Genomic DNA, 24302 nt, shown 5'->3' with positions numbered 1-24302 from the left:
CTTTACATGGTGACCATGTATAGATGAATGGAGCTTTCTTATATACTGCCTAAAGCTTCTTTAGGTTAGAGGAACCGGATCTTTAGAGGCAACACACGGGTATATACCTGTGACCATGCTACTTATGGAATGTAGGAGATTAGAGTTATTAACAGCAATATTGCCTTGTTTAGAGTTGTGGTCAGACTGCTTATTAATTTTGACATTTAACAGGACTCCTTATTCTCCCTTGGGAGACCACAACTCTGGCTCACTGCCCAGTGAGTTCTGCAGCACTCAATGGATCTGCCCATAATCCCAAAATAGTTGAGGTAACCTATTGCCAATGCCTCTTCCTTCAATATGAGAGTTGTCCTAACTACTATAAGTCTCGATAAAGCCTTAAGGCTCATTGACATCTGAAGGGAAGGACACAAACTGAAAGCCTAAATCCTCATTTTATGCCAGGATCCTCAGGAAATTTGATGTTTCATGTGAATTGGAACCTGATTGTATACCTTCTTTAACTGCTAGACTACTATATAGCAATCTGGCACTACAGATTTAATAGCAGATCTTATAGAGTCAATTTCAAATGATCTAACTCTCAAGAATCTGTACAGCCCTTTCCGGTTGTAGTAAACCCAGGTAGAGCTGGGTTAAATAATAGCTACAGGTCTTGATTAGGGCGCCTGAAGAGCTAAGCACCAGAGCAGGCTAGGCATTCAACTTAGTCAGACTGCTGAAAAGCAGAGCAGACTATATGTGTCTTGGAACTAAACAGAGATACAGGCCAGGCTCCACCTGAGCGGAGTATGCAAGCATCAGTGGTTGCCCTGGATAAATGCTGTTTTGTTTGATCAAGCTGGGCTAGCTGAGCTGTATATGAGTAGTCAGGGTCTGTCCTATTTAGTCAGCGCTTGTACAAGGCCAGAAATATTATATTTATGACTTCCGTGCAACCTGTAAAAGAAATAAAACTGCACTTGTTTGGACCAAACCCAGAATGGCTGTATGAGCACTATGCGATGCCTCCTACCTTTGAGAGTGAAACCCTACAAGGTTTATTATTGACCTGCAAAACTAAGGAAGCGCTCTTATTGTCACCTGCCTTTCCCAAGACATCATCCAACCAGCATTCCACTGAGTCAGCTGAGCATCAGCCAGGAATACTGCCACCCTCTGTCTCAAATAGAGGCTAGAATATTTTTCCCCTTGAATTCTATAAGCTTGCCATGCACAGTTAACAGTGGCTGAACTTGGTTTTGTCAGACATAAACTTAGTTGTGCAACCAGTACCTTTACAATGAGGGACTATGAGCTATGAGGCAACGAGGCACTACAAGGCACAGGGGCACTATGAAGCACCGTGAGGTACTAACAGGCACTGTGAAGCGCTATGAGGCACTATGAGGTACTAACAGGTGCTATGAGGCACTATGAATGCACTATTAGGCACCATGAGGCACTATGATGTGTCTTGAGGCACTATTATATGCTATGAGGCACTATGATATGTTATGATATGCTATGCGGCGCTATGATATGCCATGAGGCGCTATGAAGAGCCATGAGGCGCTATGAAAAGCCATGAGGCGCTATAAAGCACTATGAAGTGCCATGAGGCACTATGAAGAGCCATGAAACACTATGATACACTATGCTATGATGTGCCACGAGGCACTATGAAGCACTATGAGGCGCTATGCAGCACTATGATGCGCTATGAGGCACTGTGAAGCGCAAATGAAGTGCTATGCTATGATGTGCCATGAGGCACTATGATGTGCTATGAAGCGCTATGCGGCATTGTGAAGTGCTATGAGACACTATGAAGCGCTATTAGGCGCTCAGATTTTCATTAAAAGAGTAATCCATCTGAATGAAGGATAAACCTTTACTTTGGGTGATAATTCTCAATTGTCAGACTTGCCCCACCCGAAGGAGCCAACTGATGAGACGCAGCTGGACAACAGACCTTCACAGAAACCATGTCCTGTATTAACACAATGTGCCGTCCTATGGATGGAGTAAACAGACTGGAGGACAACAGTCCAAACCTCTGAGTGTTACTTTAACATTTACTGAGCAAATTGATCCTCATTTTTGTGGTAAACTCTGAAGCCCGATCATGAGACTCTGTGCAGCCCAGACATGTGGCTAACTTTAGCCTAGAGGTCCAGCTTCCGTCCTGAAGTCAAATTTAAGCAACAGATGAGGTCTTACAGAGCGCACACTCACCCATTTTTGAGTTTTGCGCTAACTTCCTTAAGCCTTTCCTAGTAACCATAACAAAGAAAGGGCCCCATAAACAAGGTGAACATTCACGAAGATCACTCACCGCCAGCTGTACAAAATTCGGAGGCTGGACCAAGTCACAAGACTGTTCCTTTCTGGAGGCTCAAGCGACTGCCTGCTGCTGTTCCACACTCATACTGCGGTCAGACCCCATTTCAAATGGGGGACCAGCTACAGTTCAGGGACAACTGCTCCGCTCCTCTGGCAAGCTCGTCATCAGGGCACAGCTTTCTAGCGCGCCCTGCATATGTGCAGCCTGGTACAAGACGGTAGCCGGAAACATGCTAGAAGACATTGGTCTCCGCTACTTCTTTTTCCTTTTTACCAGTGTGCGTCTTAGGGCGCGATTTCCTGGGTAGTGTACTGCGCCTGCGCAAACGGGATGCGTGGCCGCCAGGCCATCAAAGCTAATGGTGCGGCTGCTGCTCACGCCCGTCTGACAGAACAGGCCCCCTTGGACCCACCGCGGCGCTTCCTGATGCAGGCCACAGCAGAGACTGTGCCCTGTTACAAACCGACTGGCCCAGGTGTGGGAATAATCCTCTCTTCTTTCTTCTGCCGTCATTTTAACAAGATTCCCCCTCAAGGACAGGGAACCAACTGAGGTGGTGGAGAGGCACCACCCTTTTATTCTGTAGGTTTCCTGTTCTTGAAGGGCAGATCCCCTCTCTTGTTGTGGTGCTGTCATGGGTGATAGGAAAATAAAAAAAAAAAACACGTTATATCCCCAACAAGAATGTATGTTTTGGGGGAGAACTCTAACACTAAACCAGAGTTGCACTCATTTATGGTGGACCGTTGGAGCTACTATGAGTCCTGACCAGAAGAGTAAAGAAAGTATTAGTGCTTCCCATTTCAGGAGAGATTGTATCTGAATTCCTTAGGATCGATAATATAATATAATTTATGACGTGGATTGAATCCATGAATTCAGGGCTAGAGCAATTCCAATACATCTCCTGCAGGCGTGAATAAATGTACAGTACAGACCAAAAGTTTGGACACACCTTCTCATTTAAAGATTTTTCTGTATTTTCATGACTATGAAAATTGTACATTCACACTGAAGGCATCAAAACTATGAATTAACACATGTGGAATTATCTACTTAACAAAAATGTGTGAAACAACTGAAAATATGTCTTATATTCTAGGTTCTTCAAAGTAGCCACCTTTTGCTTTGATGACTGCTTTGCACACTCTTGGCATTCTCTTGATGAGCTTCAAGAGGTAGTCACCGGAAATGGTTTTCACTTCACAGGTGTGCCCTGTCAGGTTTAATAAGTGGGATTTCTTGCCTTATAAATGGGGTTGGGACCATCAGTTGTGTTGTGCAGAAGTCAGGTGGATACACAGCTGATAGTCCTACTGAATAGACTGTTAGAATTTGTATTATGGCAAGAAAAAAGCAGCTAAGTAAAGAAAAACGAGTGGCCATCATTACTTTAAGAAATGAAGGTAAGTCAGTGCGAAAAATTGGGAAAACTTTGAAAGTGTCCCCAAGTGCAGTTGCAAACACCATCAAGCGCTACAAAGAAACTGGCTCACATGAGGACCGCTCCAGGAAAGGAAGACCAACAGTCACCTCTGCTTCTGAGGATAAGTTTATCCAAGTCACCAGCCTCAGAAATCGCAGGTTAACAGCAGCTCAGATTAGAGACCAGGTCAATGCCACACAGAGTTCTAGCAGCAGACACATTTCTGCAACAACTGTTAAGAGGAGACTTTGTGCAGCAGGCCTTCATGGTAAAATAGCTGCTAGGAAACCACTGCTAAGGACAGGCAACGAGCAGAAGAGACTTGTTTGAGCTAAAGAACGCAAGGAATGGACATTAGACCAGTGGAAATCTGTGCTTTGGTCTGATGAGTCCAAATTTGAGATCTTTGGTTCCAACCACCGTGTCTTTGTGCAGCGCAGAAAAGGTGAACGGATGGACTCTACATGCCTGGTTCCCACCTTGAAGCATGGAGGAGGAGGTGTGATGGTGTGGGGGTGCTTTGCTGGTGACAGTGTTGGGGATTTATTCAAAATTGAAAGCATACTGAACCAGCATGGCTACCACAGCATCTTGCAGCGGCATGCTATTCCATCCCGTTTGCGTTTAGTTGGACCATCATTTATTTTTCAACAGGACAATGACCCCAAACACACCTCCAGGCTGTGTAAGGGCTTTTTGGCCAAGAAGGAGAGTGATGGGGTGCTACACCAGATGACCTGGCCTCTACAGTCACCAGACCTGAACCCAATCGAGATGGTTTGGGATGAGCTGGAACGCAGAGTGAAGGCAAAAGGGCCGACAAGCTCATCAAGAGAATGCCAAGAGTGTGCAAAGCAGTCATCAAAGCAAAAGGTGGCTACTTTGAAGAACCTAGAATATAAGACATATTTTCAGTTGTTTCACACTTTTTTGTTAAGTATATAATTCCATGTGTTAATTCATAGTTTTGATGCCTTCAGTGTGAATGTACAATTTTCATAGTCATGAAAATATAGAAAAATCTTTAAATGAGAAGGTGTGTCCAAACTTTTGGTCTGTACTGTATATTACAGCCATCAGCCAGGCACAGCTTAGAGATATATCATGGCACAGGTGTAATGTTTTTTGTATACTTTATCACGATTCTGTTTGAAGTTATTTGGTTTAACCCTTAACAACAGCTGTAACACATTTTTACGGCGGAAGTTAAGGGTACTTATGACTCAGTGCCGCTCTTTCACTGCACTGAGACATAAGTTTATAGCGGTGCAGGTCTACGACAGCTGACATCCTGTAGTATCAGCCCCGGCCAGTTTAGATGCCGATTAACCCTTTAAATACCGCTGTCAATCGTGACAGCGCTATTTAAGTGGTTACAAGGGGGTCGCAAGATCCCCTTAGTAACCATCGGACCCCCGCGATGTGAATCATTGGTCTCGATGGTTACCAGGGTACCCTGAGATCATGTGATGATCCCAGCGTACGGTGGCCTGTGAGATCCAGCAGTAAGCTGGATCTCACAGGTGCAGTCAATGACTCACTGATAGGTCTCATACACAGCAGTACAGGAGTACTGCAGTGTATGAGACCAGTGAAAAAAAAAACACAAAAAAATGCACACAAATCACTAAAATCCATTTCGCCACTCAAAATGCAGCGTTTGCAATTAAACAAAAAACGTACACATAATTGGTATCGCCACATCCGGAACGACCCGCTCTATAAAACTGTCACGTTATTTATTCCATTTGGCGAACACCGTCAAAAAGGCACACCAGGGGCTCTCCAAACGCAAAATGACTTATGCTCTCGATTACAGCCATTTTTGCATTCAAAAAGTCAAACAGTGCTCCTTCCCTTCCGAACCCTACTGTGCGCCCAAACCGTAGTTTTACCCCACATATGGGGTATCAGCATACTCAATGGTCCATTTTCTCCTGGTACCCTCGTGAAAATAAAAAAATTGGAGCTAAAAGTAAATTTTTGTAGGAAAAAAATTTGATTCATTTTCACGGCTCTACGTTATAAACTTCTGTGAAGCACCTGGCGGTTCAAGGTGCTCACCCCACATATAGATAGATTCTTTGAGGGGTCTAGTTTCCAAAAGGAGGTCACTTGTGGTTTGTGGGGTGTTTCCAGTGTTTAGGCACATCAGGGACTCTCCAAACGGAACATGGCGTCCGCTCTCGATTCCAGCCAATTTTGCACCAAAGTAAATTGTACGCCTTACCTTCTGAGCTCTGAAGTGCACCCAAACAGTGGTTTTCCCCACATATGGAGTATCGGCATGCTTAGGATAAATTGCACAACAAATTTTGTGGTCCATTTTTTCTTGTTACCCTTGTGAAAATAAAAAAATTGCGTCCGAAGTAAGCATTTTATCAAGAAAAGTTAAATGTTCATTTTTTCCTTCCACATTGCTTCAGTTCCTGTGAAGCATGTGAAGGGTTAATAAACTTCTTGTATGTGGTTTTGAGCACCTTGAGGGGTGCAGTTTTTAGAATGGTGTCACTTTTGGGTATTTCCTTTCATATAGACCCCTCAAAGTGACTTCAAATGTGATGTGGTCCCTAAAAAATGGTTTTGTAAATTTTGGTGGAAAAATTAGAACTTGGTTAACTTTTAACCCTTATAGCTCCCTAACAGAAAAAAAGATTTAGCTTCAAAAATCGAGCTGATGTAAATTAGACATGTGGAAAATGTTATTTATTAACTATTTTGTGATTTTAACTCTCCGATTTAAGGGCACAAGGATTCAAAGCTTGAAAATTTCTACATTTTCAAAATTTTGGGCAAATGTTGTCGGTCATAATAGCGAGGTTTGGTCATAAAGACTGGACCTGGTCTTGCAGGGACCATATGAGCAGATTTATCTAAACTGTGTGCAGAATTATTAGGCAAGTTGTATTTTAGAGGATTATTTTTATTATTGATCAACAACTATGTTCTCAATCAACCCAAAAGACTCATAAATATCCAAGCTTAATATTTTTGGAAGTTGAAGTGGTTTTTTTTTTTAGATTTGGCTATTTTAGGAGGATATCTGTTTGTGTAGGTAACTATTACTGTACAGAATTATTAGGCAACTTAATAAAAACCAAATATAATCCCATCTCACTTGTTTATTTTCACCAGGTAAACCAATATCAGTGTACAAAATTTAGAAATAAACATTTCTGACATGCAAAAACAAAAATAATTAGTGATGAATATAGCCACCTTTCTTTATGATGACACTCAGCAGCCTCCATCCATAGATTCTGTCAGTTACTTGATCTGTTTTCGATCAACATTGCGTGCAGCAGCCACCACAGCCTCCCAGACACTGTTCCGAGAGGTGTACTGTTTTCCCTCGATGTAGATCTCACATTTTATGATGGACCACAGGTTCTCTATGGGGTTCAGATCAGGTGAACAAGGGGGCCATGTCATTATTTTTTCTTCTTTTAGACCTTTACTGGCCAGCCACGCTGTGGAGTAGTTGGATGCATGTGATGGAGCATTGTCCTGCATGAAAATCATCTTTTTCTTGAACGATATCGACTTCTTCCTGTTCCACTGCTTGAAGAAGTTGTCTTCCAGAAACTGGCAGTAGGTCTGGGAGTTGAGCTTCACTCCACCCTCAACCCGAAAAGGTCCCACAAGTTCATCTTTGATGATACCAGCCCATACCAGTACCCCACCTCCACCATGCTGGCGTCTGAGTCGGAGTGGAGCTCTCTGCCCTTTACTGATCCAGCCTCTGGCCCATCCATCTGGCCCATCAAGAGTCACTCTCATTTCATCAGTCCATAAAACCTTTGAAAAATCAGTCTTAAGATATTTCTTGGCCCATTCTTGACGTTTTATTTTATGTTTCTTGTTCAAAGGTGGTTGTTTTTCAGCCTTCCTTACCTTGGCCATGTCCCTGAGTATCGCACACCTTGTGCTTTTTGATACTCCAGTAACGTTGCAGCTCTGAAATATGGCAAAACTTGTGGCGAATGGCATCTTGGCAGCTTCACGCTTGATTTTCCTCAATTCATGGGCAGTTATTTTGCACCTTTTTTTTTTTTGCTTCTTGTGACCCTGTTGGCTATTTGCCATGAAACTTTGATTGTTCTGTGATCATACTTCAAAAGTTTGGAAATTTCAAGACTGCTGCATCCCTCTGCAAGACATCTCACAGTTTTGGACTTTTCAGAGCCCGTCAAATCTCTCTTCTGACCCATTTTGCCAAAGGAAAGGAAGTTGCCTAATAATTAAGCACACCTTATATAGGGTGTTGATGTCATTAGTCAACACCCCTCCTCATTACAGAGATGCACATCACCAGATTTACTTAATTGGTAGTTGGCTCTCAAGCCTATGCAGCTTGGAGTAGGACAACATGTATAAAAAGTATCATGTGATCAAAATATGCATTTGCCTAATAATTCTGCACACAGTGTAATAAGTTATCAGGGTTCTAGGAAGCCAACAGCATCATTACCCTCCGCTTTCTCTTACAGACCCATCATAATATTTTTCTGTGAGTGATTTTCTAACTTGTCAGCACTTTCTACGTACACTGCCTTTTGGCTTTGTAGTTTACAGATCTGGACAGGTAACGGTCAGCATCATCTAATCCCAGGGGGTAGGTGGATCTTCCAAGTTGCAAGTTCTATAGAAAAGGGGTTTCAATGCCCAAAGTCATTTAAAAAGTTTTTCGTGGAGGAGAATGTTTTGGTCTAGATACAAAATGGTGATCACACGTTTGTGACATGGCCGGACTACATGATTGGTAAACCAGCCACAGCCGGTGACTGAGAAGAATCTGTGACTTCTCTGCATTTAGTGGTTACTACTCACCTGGGTGGTCATATGTAGGAATCTCCTTTTTACACCGCTCATCACCTCTCACATATGTCCCTGTAGTAATAATATGGGTCAGATCTTCACCCTGAAACAAATATTTATATAAATATAATCCTGCCATCTCCACCGTTCTCATTACACAAGTATAAAACATATAATACTGGTGGATAAAACAAGACTGAGCACAAGACCTTCACAGCCGTCTACACATCATAGGGGAGATCTCATGACACCTTCTCTCCATCTACCTGATGATCCTGAGGAACATTGGGATCTTCTTGTTTACAGTCCTGAGGAAGAAGAGGACGGGGACATCTCTCTGGTGTTGTCCTCTTACTGGATAGATCTGGAGGAAACACATACAGGGATTGAATTAATTCTTTACATACAGATAATTATAGGCCGTGTGTATTTAGCCCTGTCTATTACCTGGTGATGTGAGGGGCTGGGGAACCTCCACCATGATGTCCTTGTACAGATCTATGTGTCTTTCTAAATACTCCCACTCCTCCATGGAGAAATAGACGGTGACATCCTGACACCTTATAGGAACCTGACACATACAATGATACCGTCATCCCCCGATCCCTTGATAGCTTTACTATAAAATGTCCCAGCATTCCCAGCAGTGTCACCTCTCCAGTCAGCAGCTCAATCATCTTGTAGGTGAGTTCTAGGATCTTCTGGTTATTGATGTCCTCATGTATCAGGGGGTGAGGTGGAGGCCCTGTGATTGGGCTCAGTGGTCTTCCCCATCCCTCAGACACAGGGTCCTGACAGCGCTCACTAGAGGTCTTCTTCACTACTGTGTAATCCTGGTTATGGAGAGAGACATTAATAAATCTCACTAGAGACATTTCCAGAGTCCTCACCTCTCCAGTTCTGTCCATCTGTTATTCCCATAGATAAGAATGATGTAATGTGACGTCATCAGAATCTCTCACCTCTCCAGTAAGCCGGAAGAGGATCTCTAGGGTGAGGTGTAATATCCTCTCCGCCATCTTGTCTCTGTTCATATCCATCTTTGATGGGTAAATCAGGAAAATTCTCTTATGTAGAAGATCTTCACTGAGAGGATCTGATATTGTAGAGACCTGAATGAGAAGATGATGAGCCAATGTAAAGTCATAAATATCCTGTGTAATAATACAATTACTGGAGATAATAAAGGGAAACATTTGAGATTTATTTTTTTTACAGTATTTAGTTTTCTTCTTTACATCTAGTAATAAAAACTATATATTTTAGGCTACAGACAACAAGCAGTTTCTTCCTTGGAGTCGGCAGCTGAATACCTTTCTCAAAGACTCATCTTCCATAAAGCTAATTCTCTTCTCATTTACCGAATCAGCATTAGCAATACTGCAGGAGATATTCATTACACGACATGAGAAATAACTACTTCATGAAGAAGACGAAATCTTCATCTTCATCTTCCACTATGGCTCTATAAATGTATTTGGCCAGAGTCCGTCACTGACTACATCAGCACCGGCCGTCTATATGTTTCTTGTCTTCCCCGGACTGTAATCTTCTATCTCGTTAGATCTCAGGTCTGATTCACACACAGAAGTTTGAGGCATTTATAAAAGCTTGTTTGTAAGAACACCAAGACAGGAGTTATTTGATACCAAAGTCTCCATGTACAGTGTTTTATGGGGTTTATTTCTGGGCTTAGGCTTTCCTATATTACAAAAAAAATACATAAAAAAGAATATATTAAAAAAAAAAAAAAATTGGCACCAACAATTCTTGTAAAAAGAAAAAAAAAACATGCAAAAAGTTACTTTTTAACACTGTGTAAAGTGCTGGAGGGTAGATATGTTTCCCTGAGGCTATTGGCATCAGTGAATTAAAACCATTAAGTTTCCTCCAGCACGCTATGTGCAAGGAGGGGTTAAGTCTCCATTTCCAAAGGGCATGTTTTTAGGAGAACCACAATAGAGCGGGCGGGAGGTTGTTCTCCATATCTCCTCCCCAGGGTGTGGTCTGGGGGAGGTTTAAACACTAGGCCAGCTGAGGCATTCAGAGTTCAATGTCTGGAGAAGTAAGCTTGTGTTTGAACCATGCAAAGTTGCTGAACTCTCAGCAGACGAATCCCTGTTACTCCAAGGACAATGTTCTATGTGTTACCATTTTTGCTTTGTTTTCCTGTTTTGCTCAGCCAGCTGTGTTTATTTTTATGGACTAAAGTTTGGTTTATGCAGAATTATAATAAATCAACCAAAGATTTAAAGAGACGGCGTATCTGTGTCTACCTCCGTGTGCAGCCAAGTAAGTAATCTACCACAGGTGGCGGTAGAAGTGCGGGCAAGATCCCCAGGAGGCACGTGTAACGGATGAGGACAAACCACATGTCCTGGGTAAAGGCGGCCATAAATCAGGAAATGAAGACCGACAGTATGGAGGACCTGGTCAAGCATCTTGTGATAGCACAGCAGGAGACAAGCAAGCTACTATTGCAGCAGATCCACCAACAGCAGAAGCAGCACCAACAGGACCAGCTCTGACAGCAGCAGCAGATGGAATTGCTCGCAGAGGTGGTTCGTGGAAGGCCGACAGCCCCTCCCCCAACTCCAGGTGATGACTCGAGCATCCGGAAAGTGGTAAGGCGCGCCATGCAAAAAAAATCACCCCGGGCGATGATGTGGAGGCATTTTTGACTGTGTTTGAGCGGGTGGAAGAGCGGGAGAAGCTACCACCGGGGCAGTGGTCGGAGGTGTTGGCCCCCTATCTGAATGGTGAGCCCCAAAAGGCTTATTACGACCTGGCCTTGCAGGATGCCCAGGAGTATATTAAACTCAAAAAAAGGGTCTACCACTGGGCGTATTGCGGTGATAAACCCCCTCACTCCCAAATGTTCGATCTCCTCCATCTTGTGCAGAAGTGGTTGCAGCCGGAGTCCTCCACTCCAGCCCAGATAGTCGAGCGGGTTGTCATGGACAGATTTGTGCACTCCCTACCTAGGCCCATGCAGACCTGGGTTGCCCAGGGAGACCCCCGGAATGCGGATGACCTGGTCAGCCTTGTAGATAGATACCAGGTGGTCGAGAGGACCCCAAGGAAGCCGGGTGGTGCTGCATCCCCATACTGGGGTACTCAGGGGGAGCCAGAGTCCCAAAAGAGGAGGGGGGGTTAGAGCCACGAGTGGTGGGAGTCCAATGTCCCAAGGGGTTGCTGAGGGGCTGCCAAAGGCCGCTGGGAAAGACATGATCTGCTGGAGGTGTCGAACTCCTGGACACACAACTGCCAGTTGTCCTCTGAGCAGATGGACTGCAGCATAGGAAGACGCTGCTCATACAATGCCTACCCCACCTGCAGTGTGGACTATCAGCCCTGTGAGGGGCCCCAGTCGTGTATTGTAACAATAAATGGTGTGTTAGTGTCGGGACTCCTGGACTCAGGAAGTTTGGTGACCCTGGTAAAGGCTACACTTCCCCACCAGTTGATCCCAGGGAAGTACGTGCGCGTCCGCTGTATCTACGGGGATGCCAAGGACTACCCCGTTGCCCGAGTGACAATAAAAACTAACTGTGAGGTTGGGGTGGTTGAGGGCTTGTTACACCCGGTTATAATCGGGTGGGATTCTGGCTGTTCTAGGACTTGTGGGGAAAGGCAGGGGTGCCCACTAGCTCAGACCGGATCCGGTTCGTCCACGAAAAATCACCATTACAGCCAGAGTAAGATGAGTTCCCCCTGTGTGTCCTGGCTGGTAACGAGGATGAGACAGCGACCCATGAGGATGAGATTCCTGAACTGGGGGTTTCTGGGGGGGGAATTTTGGTACAGCGCAAATGCAGGATCTTACGTTAAAAGGTGCATTTGACAATGTGACTGTAATAAATGGGGTTGCCCAAGACCCGGGGGCTGACACCAGGTTCCCGTATTTCACCTTAAATGACGAGCTGCTTTATCGGGTCACTAAACCAAGATGGGAAGTGATAGAGCAGTTGTTGGTGCCGGGTCCCTATAGACATAGGATATTAGATTTGTCCAATTCGCATGTCTTAGGGGGGCATCTGGGAGTAGGCAAAACCCAAGAGCGGGTCTTGCAGAGGTTCTACTGGCCTGGGTGTCACCGAGACATTGTTAATTTCTGCCGGTCTTACCCTAATTGTCAGCTAACTGCTCCCGTGTCTGACTTCTGGAGTCCCCTGGTTCCGTTACCCATTATAGAGATCCCGTTTGACCGAATTGCCATGGACCTTGTAGGGCCCTTAGTTAAGTCTGCCAGGGGTCACCAATACATATTGGTTGTGCTGGACTATGCAACACTGTACCCAAAGACGGTACCATTGGGAAACTCTTCTGCTAGGAGCATAGCCCGAGAGCTGGTACACATCTTCTCCAGGAGAGCCTGCCAAAGGAGATCCTGACAGACCAGGGAACCCGTTTCATGTTGAAGGTGATGAGGGAGTTGTGTAAGGCTCTACAGATTACGCAATGCACCATCCACAGACGGACGGCCTGGTGGAGAGGTTTAACAAGACCTTAAAGTCCATGCTTAAAAAGGTCATGGAGAAAGATGGATGAGCCTGGGATTGCCTACTCCCCTACCTGCTATTCTCCATTAGGGAAGTTCCCCAGGCCTCTACTGGGTTCTCAACCTTCGAGCTGATTTATGGACGACACCCTTGGGGACTACTGGACATTGCGAAAGAGACCTGGAAAGCAGAGGTAACACCCCATTGGAGCATCATCGAGCATGTGGCCCACATGCAAGACCGGATCGTGAGGGTGATGCCAATTGTAAGAGAAAGCCTCCTTTAAGCCCTAGAGGCCCAGGCAAGGGTCTATAATCGGTCAGCAAGACTGAGGCAAGTTAGCCCTGGAGACCGGGTGTTGGCGTTGATCCCTACGGTGGAAAGTAAATTCCTGGCAAGTGGCAAGGGCCATATGAGGTGGTGGAAAAATTGAGTGACATCAACTACAAGGTCCACCAACCAGGAAGAAGGAAGTCATATCCAGTATATCCCCGTTAACCTGCTTAAACCTTGGCGAGACAGGGAGCCAGTGGAAGCTACGTGCCTGGGGGCCCATCCTGAAGCCCAAGTTGACGATGTCACAGTGGCAGAGACACTATCACCGGCCCAGAAGCAATAGTGCCGAGAGCTACTTCAGCGGAACCAGAACCTGTTTTCATAGCTGCCAGGTTGTACACAGGTGGACGAACATGAAATCCTTACAGAGCTTAATGTAAGGGTGAATCAAATGTCGTATCGCATTCCTTAAGAGGTGAGGAGAATATTGAGCCTGGGCGTCATTCAAGGAGTCAAAGAGCGGTTGGTCCAGCCCCATTGTCCTGGTGCCGAAGCCAGATGAAAAATGACGGCTCTGTAATGATTACAGGAAGCTGTATGAGGTGTCAAAGTTCAACGCGTATCCGATGCCCTGCGTAGATGATCTTATATCTGGCTGTCCCTAGCCTCTCAATATCACCACCCTGGACCTAACGAAAGGGTGCTGGCAGATTCTCTTTTCCCCAAGTGCCAAGGAGAAAACGGCCTTCTCTACTCATTAAGGGTGCTTTCAGTACACCAGGATGCCGTTCGGTCTGCAGGGAGCCCCAGCTACCTTACAGAGGGCCATGGACCGGATCCTAGTCTCTCATAAGAAGTATGCTGCAGCTTACCTGGATGACATCGTAATCTTCAGCCAGGATTGAGGAAGTCATTTACAGAAGGTCCAGGCTGGTACGGGATGTGCTTAGGAAAGCAGGGTTTACGATAAACCCAAAGAAGTGCACCATTGGGAAGAAAGAGGCAAAATACTTGGGCTACATTGTCGGAAGGGGCGAAATAAAGCTGCAAGTAAAGAAGATGGAGGCTATCCATAACTGCCCGCAAGCAAGTTCATTCGTTTCTGGGAATTGTGGGGTATTATCGGCAATTAATCCCAAATTTCCCCATGATAACCGTCCCCCTGACTGATCTTCTTAAAGGCACGAAAATATCGATGGCCAAGTGTTCCCCTGAAGCGGAGATTAGTGTTGAGCAAACTTTTTCGGCATTCCAATTTCGGGTTTCTTGTTCGCGCCAAAAAATAGGCTCCGCCCATGAACATCCCTGATTTGCCACGCTGTCATGCAGATGTTATTGGCGTGACAGCGTGGCAAATCAGGGATGTTAATGGGCGGAGCCGAATTTTTGGCGCGAACAAGCCGGAACACGAACCCGAAACTGAAATGCCGAACAAATTTACTCAACACTAGCGGAGATGGCATTCCAGGAGTTGAAGCTCGCCCTATGTAAGCAGCCAGCCTTAGTAGCACCTGACTTCACTAAGGAGTTTGTGGTTCAGACTGATGCCTCCGAGGTCGGTTTGGGAGCTGTGTTGTCCCAGGAAATAGATGGGGACGAACATCCAGTCCTATTCCTGGAGTAGGAAACTCTCCTCCTGTGAAAAGAACTATGCCATCGTAGACAAGGTGTGCCTGGCCATCAAATGGGCCATTGAGACCCTAAGATATTATATGTTAGGCCGAAAATCGGGCTAGTGACAGGTCATGCACCCCTGAGATGGATGAGGGAAAGAAAGGGGATCAATGCCCAGGTAACTAGGTGGTTCCTAGCACTCCAAGACTTTAATTTTCATGTAGAGCACAGGCCCAGGAATCTACATGGAAATGCAGATGCCCTGTCCAGATTTCCCTGTTTAGCAAGTGAAGGTGCCAAAAACCCCGGCTTTGTGCAGGGGAGGGGGATATGTGACAAAGTCACTGGTAAAGTGCTGGACGGGAGATATGTTTCCCTGAGGCTATTGGCGTCAGTGAATTAAAACCATTAAGTTTCCTCTAGCACGCTATGTGCAAGGAGGGGTTAAAGCAAACATGGCATCTAAGGTGTGACAGAGTTCAGCTGAATGCCCCTCCTCCCCCAAGTACTCGATAGTATGGGGCTGTCTAGTTACTAAGATACTTAAATGACCAATAATGGTGTCTGGGCCCGCAATGTACAAAAGTCAATTAGGCCGGGCCAGAGGCAGCGTCCAATAAGTTACTTTTTAATATCCACATACACATTAGACTAAAGTTGCATGAAAGCACTGATTTCGGGGGTTTGGTTGACTATATGTTGTAGTTGGGGGCCTCCCGACAGATGATGTCAGGGCAGAGAAGGATCTGGCATCCTGAATTTCAGAGGCTAATCCGTTTGTTCTTCCTGTAGATAATCCTCCACTAGAGGAGTCTGGAGGTGACTCTCTCATACAGACCACAGGAAAGCTGGAATATTTGTGTGTATGGGGGAGTCTGGAGAGATAGCCGTCTGCCAAATGACCATTCAGCCAACACTTATCTCATGTGTATGGGGCCGTTAGTATTACATTGATGAGCAGGGATAATATACGGCACTACAGAAGTACAGCGCATCATCTGAGCAATCAGAGGCTTGTATGTTGTATGATCGAACTAAGGAGAGTTGTTTAACCCCTTAATGACGGAGCCAATTTTTACCTTAATGATCAAGCCAAATTTTACAATTCTGACCAGTGTCACCTTATGAGGCAATATCTCTGGAACGCTTAAATGGATCCCACTGATTCTGAGATTGTTTTTAGTGACATATTGTACTTCACGATAGTGAAAATTTATTCGATATGATCTGCATTTATTTGTAAAAAAAAAAAAAATGAAAATTTGATGAAAATTTTGCAATTTTCAAACTTTGAATTCTTATGCCCTTAAATCAGAGCATTATGTCACATGCTTCAAATGAACTGAAGCAACATGGAAGGAAAAAGTAAACATTTAACTATTTTCACAAAAATTTTACTTCAGACCCACATTTTTTTATTTTCACAAGGGTAACAATAGAAAATGGACCACAAAATTTGTTGTGCAATTTCTGCTGAGCATGCCAATATCCCATATGTGGGGGAAAACCACTGTCTAAGTGCACGGCAGGGCTCGGAAGGGAAGGAACATTGTTTGACTTTTTGAAAGCAAAAATGTCTGGAAATAAGAGCGGACACCATGTCGCGTTTGGAAAGCCCTTGATGTGCCTAAATTATGGAAACCCCCCACAAGTGCCCCCATTTTGGAAACTACACCCCTCAAGGACTGTATCTAGATATGTGGGGATCACATTTAACCCCCAGGTACTTCACAGAAGTTTAGAGCGTAGAGCAGTGAAAATAAAAAATTCTATTTTTTCCACAAAAATGTAATTGTAGTCCCAAATTTTTTGTTTTCACAAGGGTAACAGGAGAAATTGGAGCCCAAAATTTGTTGTTCAATCTCATATGAGTACGCTGATACCCCATATATAGAGGAAAACTATTGTTTGGGCGCCCAGCAGGGCTCAGAAGGAAGGAGTGACGTTTTGGAATGCAGACTTTGATGGAATGGTCTGCGGGTGTCATGTCGCGTTTGGAGAGCCCCTGATGTGCCTAAACAGTGGAAACCCCCAACAAGTGATCCCATTTTGAAAACTAGACCCCTCAAGGATTTTATCCAGGGGTGTAGTGAGCGCATTTTGAACCCACAGGTACTAGACAGAATTTTATAACATTAGGTCATCATACGGAAAATTTTAAAATTTTTTTCACCAAAATATTGTTTTAGCCTCAAATTTGTAATTTTCACAATGGATAATAGGTGAAAATGGACACCATAATTTCTTACGCTACTTCTCCCGAACACGATGATACTGCATATGTGGTCAAAAATTTCTGTCTGGGCACATGGCAGGGCTAGGAAAGGAAAGAACTATTTGTCTGGAATAAATTGTGAATGCCATGTCGCATTTGGAAAGCACCCGACATGCGAAAACAGCAGAAACCCCCCACCCCCCAGGTGAACCCATATTTGAAGCTTCACTGCCTAAGGAATTCATCTAGGGGTGTAGTGAGTATTTTGAACTCATAGGTGCCTCACAGAATTTTATAACACTGAAACATGGAAATATGACATTTTAATTGTAAAAATATAATAATTGTATTTGCTGCAAATTTTCAGGTACACAAGGGTTAATAGGTGAAACTGGACCCCATAATTTATTGCACAATTTCTTCCAAACGCTGTGATGCCCCCTATGTCATCAGAAATTACTTTTAGGCCACACGTCAGGGTTGAGAAGGAAGGAGCGCTATTTGGCTTTTGGAGCACAGATTTTGCTAGAATAGTTTGCGGGCGACATTTTCAGACCTCTGAAGGTGTTAGAACAGCAGAAAAACCCCAAAAGTAACCCCATTGTAGAAATTGCACCTCTCAATGAATTCATCTACGGCTGCAGTGACTATTTTGTAACATCCATGCCAGGCTTTTTTTTTTTTTTTGGAGAATTGCAAAACTGCCAGATTAGTGCCCACACAATGTGCCGCCATACAGTGTAGCGCCCCCATATATTGTAGCGCCCCCATACATTGTGCCCAGCTTGTGCTTCTGGCGATACGCGGCATGTAAACTGTCAAGTGCTCTCTTCCCACTATAACAATGCCAAACATGTGGCTGCTTATTGGGGTTTAGGCACAGTGGGGCTCAGAAGGAGGGGCATTTTGATTTGGGAGAGCAGAATCTAGCCACTGGATTTAATTTGAGGGGGAAGAGAGCCATGTCGCTTTTCAGTTTGTTCTACCAGTAACGTGGGAACCCCATATAGTTTCAGTGACAGATGACGGACTTGAGCCTGGTTTTGTGTGGATAAATTAGGGGTTTTTATTGGTAACATTTTGGGACGCATAAAATCTTTTGATCGCTTCCAGAATAAGGCTGGGATCACATTCGTGTTCAACGCTGAGCACTTACCGTGGGGTTTCCGTGTAAATTCCACAAAAATGCGATACAGACGAAACCCCCAATAGACCCACCCACCATAACGACGCAGATGGAGACACTTTGGGCTCTGTTTGGCATCTGCTCCGGTGGTCTCCATCTTTTTAGGCGTGCAAAGATCTGTGGTTGCCCACACTTGTGTGCTAAAAAGACACCCTGGGACACCCTGGATCAGAGACCAGTCCAAAGTGACTCCATCAGCCTCATAAGTAAGTGGGTCCGTCTGGGGTTTGGTCTGAATCGTGGTATTGGGGAATTAACACAGAAACCTAGACGTAAGCTCTCAGTGGAGAGAGCAGGAGAAATGTGAGTTGAGCCTTATTCCGATTTTTGTAAGGTAGAATGAACAAATAGACAGCAGTACAAGAATAGTTCTTATTTTAATTTTTTCGCCGTTTTGTGTGTGGTAAAAGTGATAGGGCAGATTATTCTTCGGGTCGGTGCGATTACAGCAATACCAGATTTATATATACTGTATATATATTTTTTAAGCTTTTGCTGCCATCACACAGTAAAAATGTTTTTGTTTTTTTTTATAAAATACTAGTTTTTTTGTCGCTATATTCTGAGAGCTGTAACTTTTATTTTTTTGCCGAATTAGCTATTCTAGGGCTTGTTTTTTGCAGTTTGGCGTTTTCACTTTTACCATTTTTTTTACATAACTTTTTGATTGCTTTTAATTCACTTTTTTGTGAGTCAGTATGGTGTTTGCCATAAGGAATAAATAATGTGCCAGTTTTATAGAGCGGGCCGTTCCGGACGCGGCGATACCAATTTTATGTGTACTTTTTTGTTTATTTTTGTTTTATCATAAACGCTGTGTTTTGAATGGCGAAACAGCTTTTTGTGACGTGTGCGTTTTTTTCTTTTTTCACTGTGGGACATGTATAATTTTTATTTTTATCACTGGTCTCATACACTGCAGTACTCGTGTAGTGTAGTCAGCTTATAGCTGGATCTCAAAGGCCACCGTACCCTGGGGTCATCACATGACCTCAGGGTACCATGGTAACCATCGTGACCGGCAATTTTCATCGCGGGGGTCTCAAGGTTACATCTTGTGACCCCCTTGTAACAACTTAAATACTGCTGTCGCAATTGACAGCTGTATTTAAGGGTTTACTCGGCCCTGATCGGTTGCAAAACCGTCCGGGGCCGATACTGCAGGGTGCCAGCTGTCACATACAGCTGACACCCACGCGAATTGCCACCGCCGGGTGGCAATATTCCTTTATTCCCAATTGCAGTTTTAAAACGGCAATGAGGGAATAAAGCCCCTTAACGACAGCAGTTTTAATGCGCATCGGCGTTCATTAAGGGGTTAAAACAAAAGTTCTAAAAGAGGTGCCTAAACAGTGGAAACATACCACAAGTGACACCATTGTGGAAACTAGACCCCTCAAGGAATATTTAGATGTGTGGTGAACACCTTGAACCCCCAGGTGCTTCACAGAAGTTTATAACATAGAGCTGTGAAAATGAAATGTCTATTTTTTTCTACAAAAATGATCTTTTAGTCCCAAATTTTTTACTATCACAAGGGTAACATGAAAAAATGGACCTCAAAAGTTGTTATGCAATTTCTCCTGAGTTCACCAATATACAATGTGTGGTCGAAAACTACCTTTGAGGCACAGTGCAAAACTCAGAAGGGAAGAAGCGCCATTTTGGAGTTCAAATTTTGCTGGAATGGTTTGAGTATGCCATGTCACATTGGCAGAGCCCCTGAGGTGCCAAAACAGCAGAATCCCCCATAAGTGACCCCATTTTACAAACTATACCTCTCAATGAATTCGTCTAAGGGTGCAGTTATCATATTGACACCACAGGTATATCACAGAATTTTATACCATTGGGCAGTGAAGGAAAAAATAATTACATTTTTACCACAAATATTTTGTTTTAGCCCCAGATTTTACATTTTCGCATGGGGAAATTGGAAAAAAAAAAAAAGGCACCAAAATGTGTCACACAATTTCTGCTCAACGTGGCAATACCTCATATGTGGCTGTACAGTACTGCTTAGCCACACAGTGAGACTCGGGAGGGACAGAGAGCTATTTGCCTGCTGGAGGGCAGATTGTCCTAAAATAGTTTGCGGACTCCATATACAGAGCCCCTAAGTGCTAAAAGGTCAGAATCCCCCCTCAAGTGACCCCATTTTGGAAATCATACCCCTGCCAAACACGTGGACGCTAAAGGAGGTTAAGACACACTGTGGTGCTCAGAAGGGAGGGGGGATTTGGGAGCGCAGAATTTGCTGAATTTCTTTTGGCGAGGGGAGGGGGGCGAGAACCCATTTTGCTTCTCCAGAGCCTTTGTACTACCAGTAACGTGGAAGCCCCCTATAATTCCATTAACACATGACGTACCTGAGTGGGGGCTTTTTAGGTGAAGCTTTAATTGGGAATATTTTACATAACATTTTGGATCACATTTATCCAGCGCTCTACGCTGAGCACTTACTTTGGTGTTTCCATCTAAATCTCAGAATGATGTTATTCAGATGAAATCCCCGAGAGATCCATTCACTATAATGAGATGAGGCAGCAGAGTTACTCTGGACTCCGTCTGGGGAATTACTGTATTTTTTTTCTATTCAGCGTTGTCCTTCTTTTCAGAGGTGCACAAAACTGTGGCTGACCGCGCTTTTATCTACGGCTAAAAAGAAGGACACCGCCAAATCATAGGTCAGACGACGTCCACAGTGCCTCCATTTGCCTCATTACAGGGAATCTTCCACCGGGGGTTCAGTCTGAATCATTTATTTCAGAGATTTACACGGAAACCCCGGTGTAAGCGCTCAGCGCAGAGTGCCGGATAAATGAATGACTGAGCCTTAATGAGATCTTTGGGAGGCAGAATGAACAAATCAACAGCAGGTGAATGATTGGTTTTATTTACGCTGTTCCTTGTGCAGTGTAAGTAATTAGGCAACTTTATTCTTTGGTCGGTGTGATTACAGTGATACCAGACTTATATTGGGTTTTATGATTGGCTGCTGTCACACACTAAAAAATGTTTTTTTTTGCAAAAACTAGTCTTTGCATTGCCATATTTTGAGAGCTATAATTTTTCCATATTTCTGCCGACAGAGTCATGTAGGGGCTTGTTTTTTGCGGGACAAGTTAATGTTTTTATTGGTAAAATTTTCGGGAAAATTACATTTTTTTATTGCTTTCTATTCAGATTTTTGGGGAGGCAGAATGAACTAAAACCAACAATTCAGGAATTGTTTTTTTTTTCGTTACTTGTGTGGTAAAACTGATAAGGCAGCTTTATTCTTCGGGTCAGTACGATTATAGAGATACCTCATTTATGTAATTTTTTTTATGTTTTTGCGCTTTTACATAATTATTTTTTCTATAAAAGTTTTTATCTTGACATCGCTGTATGCTGAGAGCTGTAACTTTTTAATCTTTCGGCTGATGGAGCTGTATGGCAGCTTGAATTTTACGGGACAAGATGACGTTTTTAGCGGTGCCATTTTTATTTACATCTGTCTTTTTGATCGCGTTTTATTCCAGCAGTATGATGAAAAGGCTTTTACGCTATTCACTGAAGGGGTTAACTAGTGTGACACTGGTCATTCTGGACACAGCGATACCAAATATGTTTACTTTTTTTGTTTATTTTTTTTTTTTACATAAAAATGTGTATTTATTAGTGTAATATATTTTGCTATTATTTTTTAACATTTTTTTTACTTAGTCCCGATATGGTAATTTCACTTTTTTCACAGGTATAATGTATTGCAATGCACTAGCATTGCAGTACATTATACCTTTGTAGAATACTTGTGAGACCATGCTGTGAGGGGATAACCCATCTTGGTGCGCGAACTAGCACCCGGCCATGACGGGCTATCCCCGTCACTGAACGTAATGGGGTTAATCTCCTTTAATTAGACCTACTGTTCACTCAGGGCAAAGTTCTGTACCATCTAAGCAAGCATCCTGGCCTGAGATAAGGACCTTATCCTGCTCTTTGTCTCCACTATGCTCCCTGCCTGGAATCCAGATTCCCACTGCCATTATATCTTTGCTTTCCTTCAGAACGTACTATTTGATGTCTCCACTCCTGGCACACAACACCATATCAATTCAAGTCTGCAACCAGATGGACTGAATGTCTGTATTTCTCACTTATCCTTATCTGACTCATCACCAGGAAATTGTTCTCATGTGTGCCCATCTAGCCCAGAATGAGGGCTCCCACACAGTATGATGCCCCCACAATTACTGATATATAAAAAAAAAACACACACACTATTCAACCAACCCCTTTCCTGAGATGCGCTGCTCCGGTCTGTGCAGTGTGAGTACTGAGGCGCCGTACTACAGCTGTGATGTAGTGACGCCATTGTGCCTGCAGTGCACGGAGCCTCAGATTCACAGTTGAAGGATGAATGGTGGATCGGGGAGCTTTCAACTCCCTGATTTACTATTCTATTCACTGGTATCATTGTCATAGGAACGTGGATATCACTGAAATTGTGATGATGGGTAAGGAGAGTGTGCTCGGTGCTGAGCCGTCTCAATTCATGGGCACCATACAGGCCGCAAGGGCTTCCGTTATGAATGATACGCCCCTGCCAACTATTGTGTGGTAAATAATATCTCATAGATCCTGGGTTCATTAGTATCTGCACCAAGAATGGGGCTCAGTGAGTATTCATTCATTAGTTGTGGGGTAGTTGGTGGGGTGGATGGTACCATGTTGCGTGTGTAGGGGGCCATACTGTGGGAAAACCCCCCTAAAATAAAATATTAAACCCTTTTTAAATATATGCATTGAAAATTGAACTAATTATATATATATATATATATATATATATATATATATATATATACTTAAAGCTAGCAAAATTACAAGCTCAATGGCTTTCTATGGTTGTATATAAACAGATGTAAACAATGATGCTGCTGAATAATTGATACAGTCACTACCTTACCCTATCCTGTACCTAAACAAAGCGGATACTGCCTAGCTGCGGAGGTTAGCACCCTCAACAATGGTGCCCCCGCTCACTGGTGGCTGTCTCTCAGAAGCTCTACTTAATGCTGATATACATATAAAAAATACACTGATAAATTAAATAGGATCAGATATGTCTCCAGGTATATATAAAGGAAAGGGTATGATAGTCATCAGAGAACGGTTCAATAATCCGCCTCGATGCGTTTCCCCAACAGCTTCATCAGGAGGCTTGATACAGGGATGATAATTCATGATGTTCAGCATAGTGTGTCTAATAGCCAGGTGTCCAAGTATAAATATCCCACTTCATCCAAAACCCCTTCCCAGACTAGGAGACCCATTCCCATTCCTAGAGGTAAATTGTCATAGAATATATTGAATGCAGTCTGTCTACAATAATATCCACCCCCTAGTGTGCATGTCTGGAAGTGACGCGCTTTACACTGAAACACCAAATAAACTGATTGCCGCCGCGCCACTCGTACCCGTGACTGCTCATGACCGTAGTTATGTGTTCCACGCCGGAGACCATAATGGCCTATATGTGTCCGGACCAACATCCTTGTCAGTAAAGTAACATACGATTAAAGGGTTTCTGTTTACCTGTGTGTTGTATCCTGTCACCTGATTACAGGGGCATAGTGGGGGCATTACACTGTGTGGGGGCATCATACATCCTGCATAAGGGGCATAATGGGGGCATTACACTGTGTGGGGACATCATACACACTGCATAAGGGGCATAATGGGGGCATTACACTGTGTGGGGCATCATACATACTGCATAAGGGGCATAATGGGGGCATTACACTGTGTGGGGGCATCATACATACTACATAAGAGCCATAATGGGGGCATTACACTGTGTGGGGCATCATACATACTGCATAAGGGGCATAATGGGGACATTACACTGTGTGGGGGCATCATACATACTACATAAGAGCCATAATGGGGGC

The 24302-nt window shown here is 43.9% G+C and overlaps 1 protein-coding gene across 1 annotated transcript in view; it reads right to left on the bottom strand.

Annotated features, from left to right (window-relative positions):
• LOC141218920 (uncharacterized) overlaps positions 1-24302 on the bottom strand; it is a 46791-nt gene that overhangs the window by 5773 nt on the left and 16716 nt on the right. Inside the window, exons 3-6 of the mRNA XM_073665974.1 lie at positions 9227-9406; positions 9021-9144; positions 8840-8937; positions 8586-8676 (exon numbers count right to left, since the gene is read on the bottom strand). Of these exons, the coding sequence (XP_073522075.1) occupies positions 8586-8676; positions 8840-8937; positions 9021-9144; positions 9227-9406 (493 nt within the window). The remainder of the gene's footprint in view (positions 1-8585; positions 8677-8839; positions 8938-9020; positions 9145-9226; positions 9407-24302) is intronic.

Source organism: Phyllobates terribilis, unplaced genomic scaffold (genome assembly GCF_046119375.1).
Source record: "Phyllobates terribilis strain yellow unplaced genomic scaffold, ASM4611937v1 Scaffold_251__1_contigs__length_2838608, whole genome shotgun sequence".
In the NCBI taxonomy this organism is placed as follows: Eukaryota; Metazoa; Chordata; class Amphibia; order Anura; family Dendrobatidae; genus Phyllobates; species Phyllobates terribilis.
This window is presented reverse-complemented; position numbering and strand designations above follow the sequence as displayed.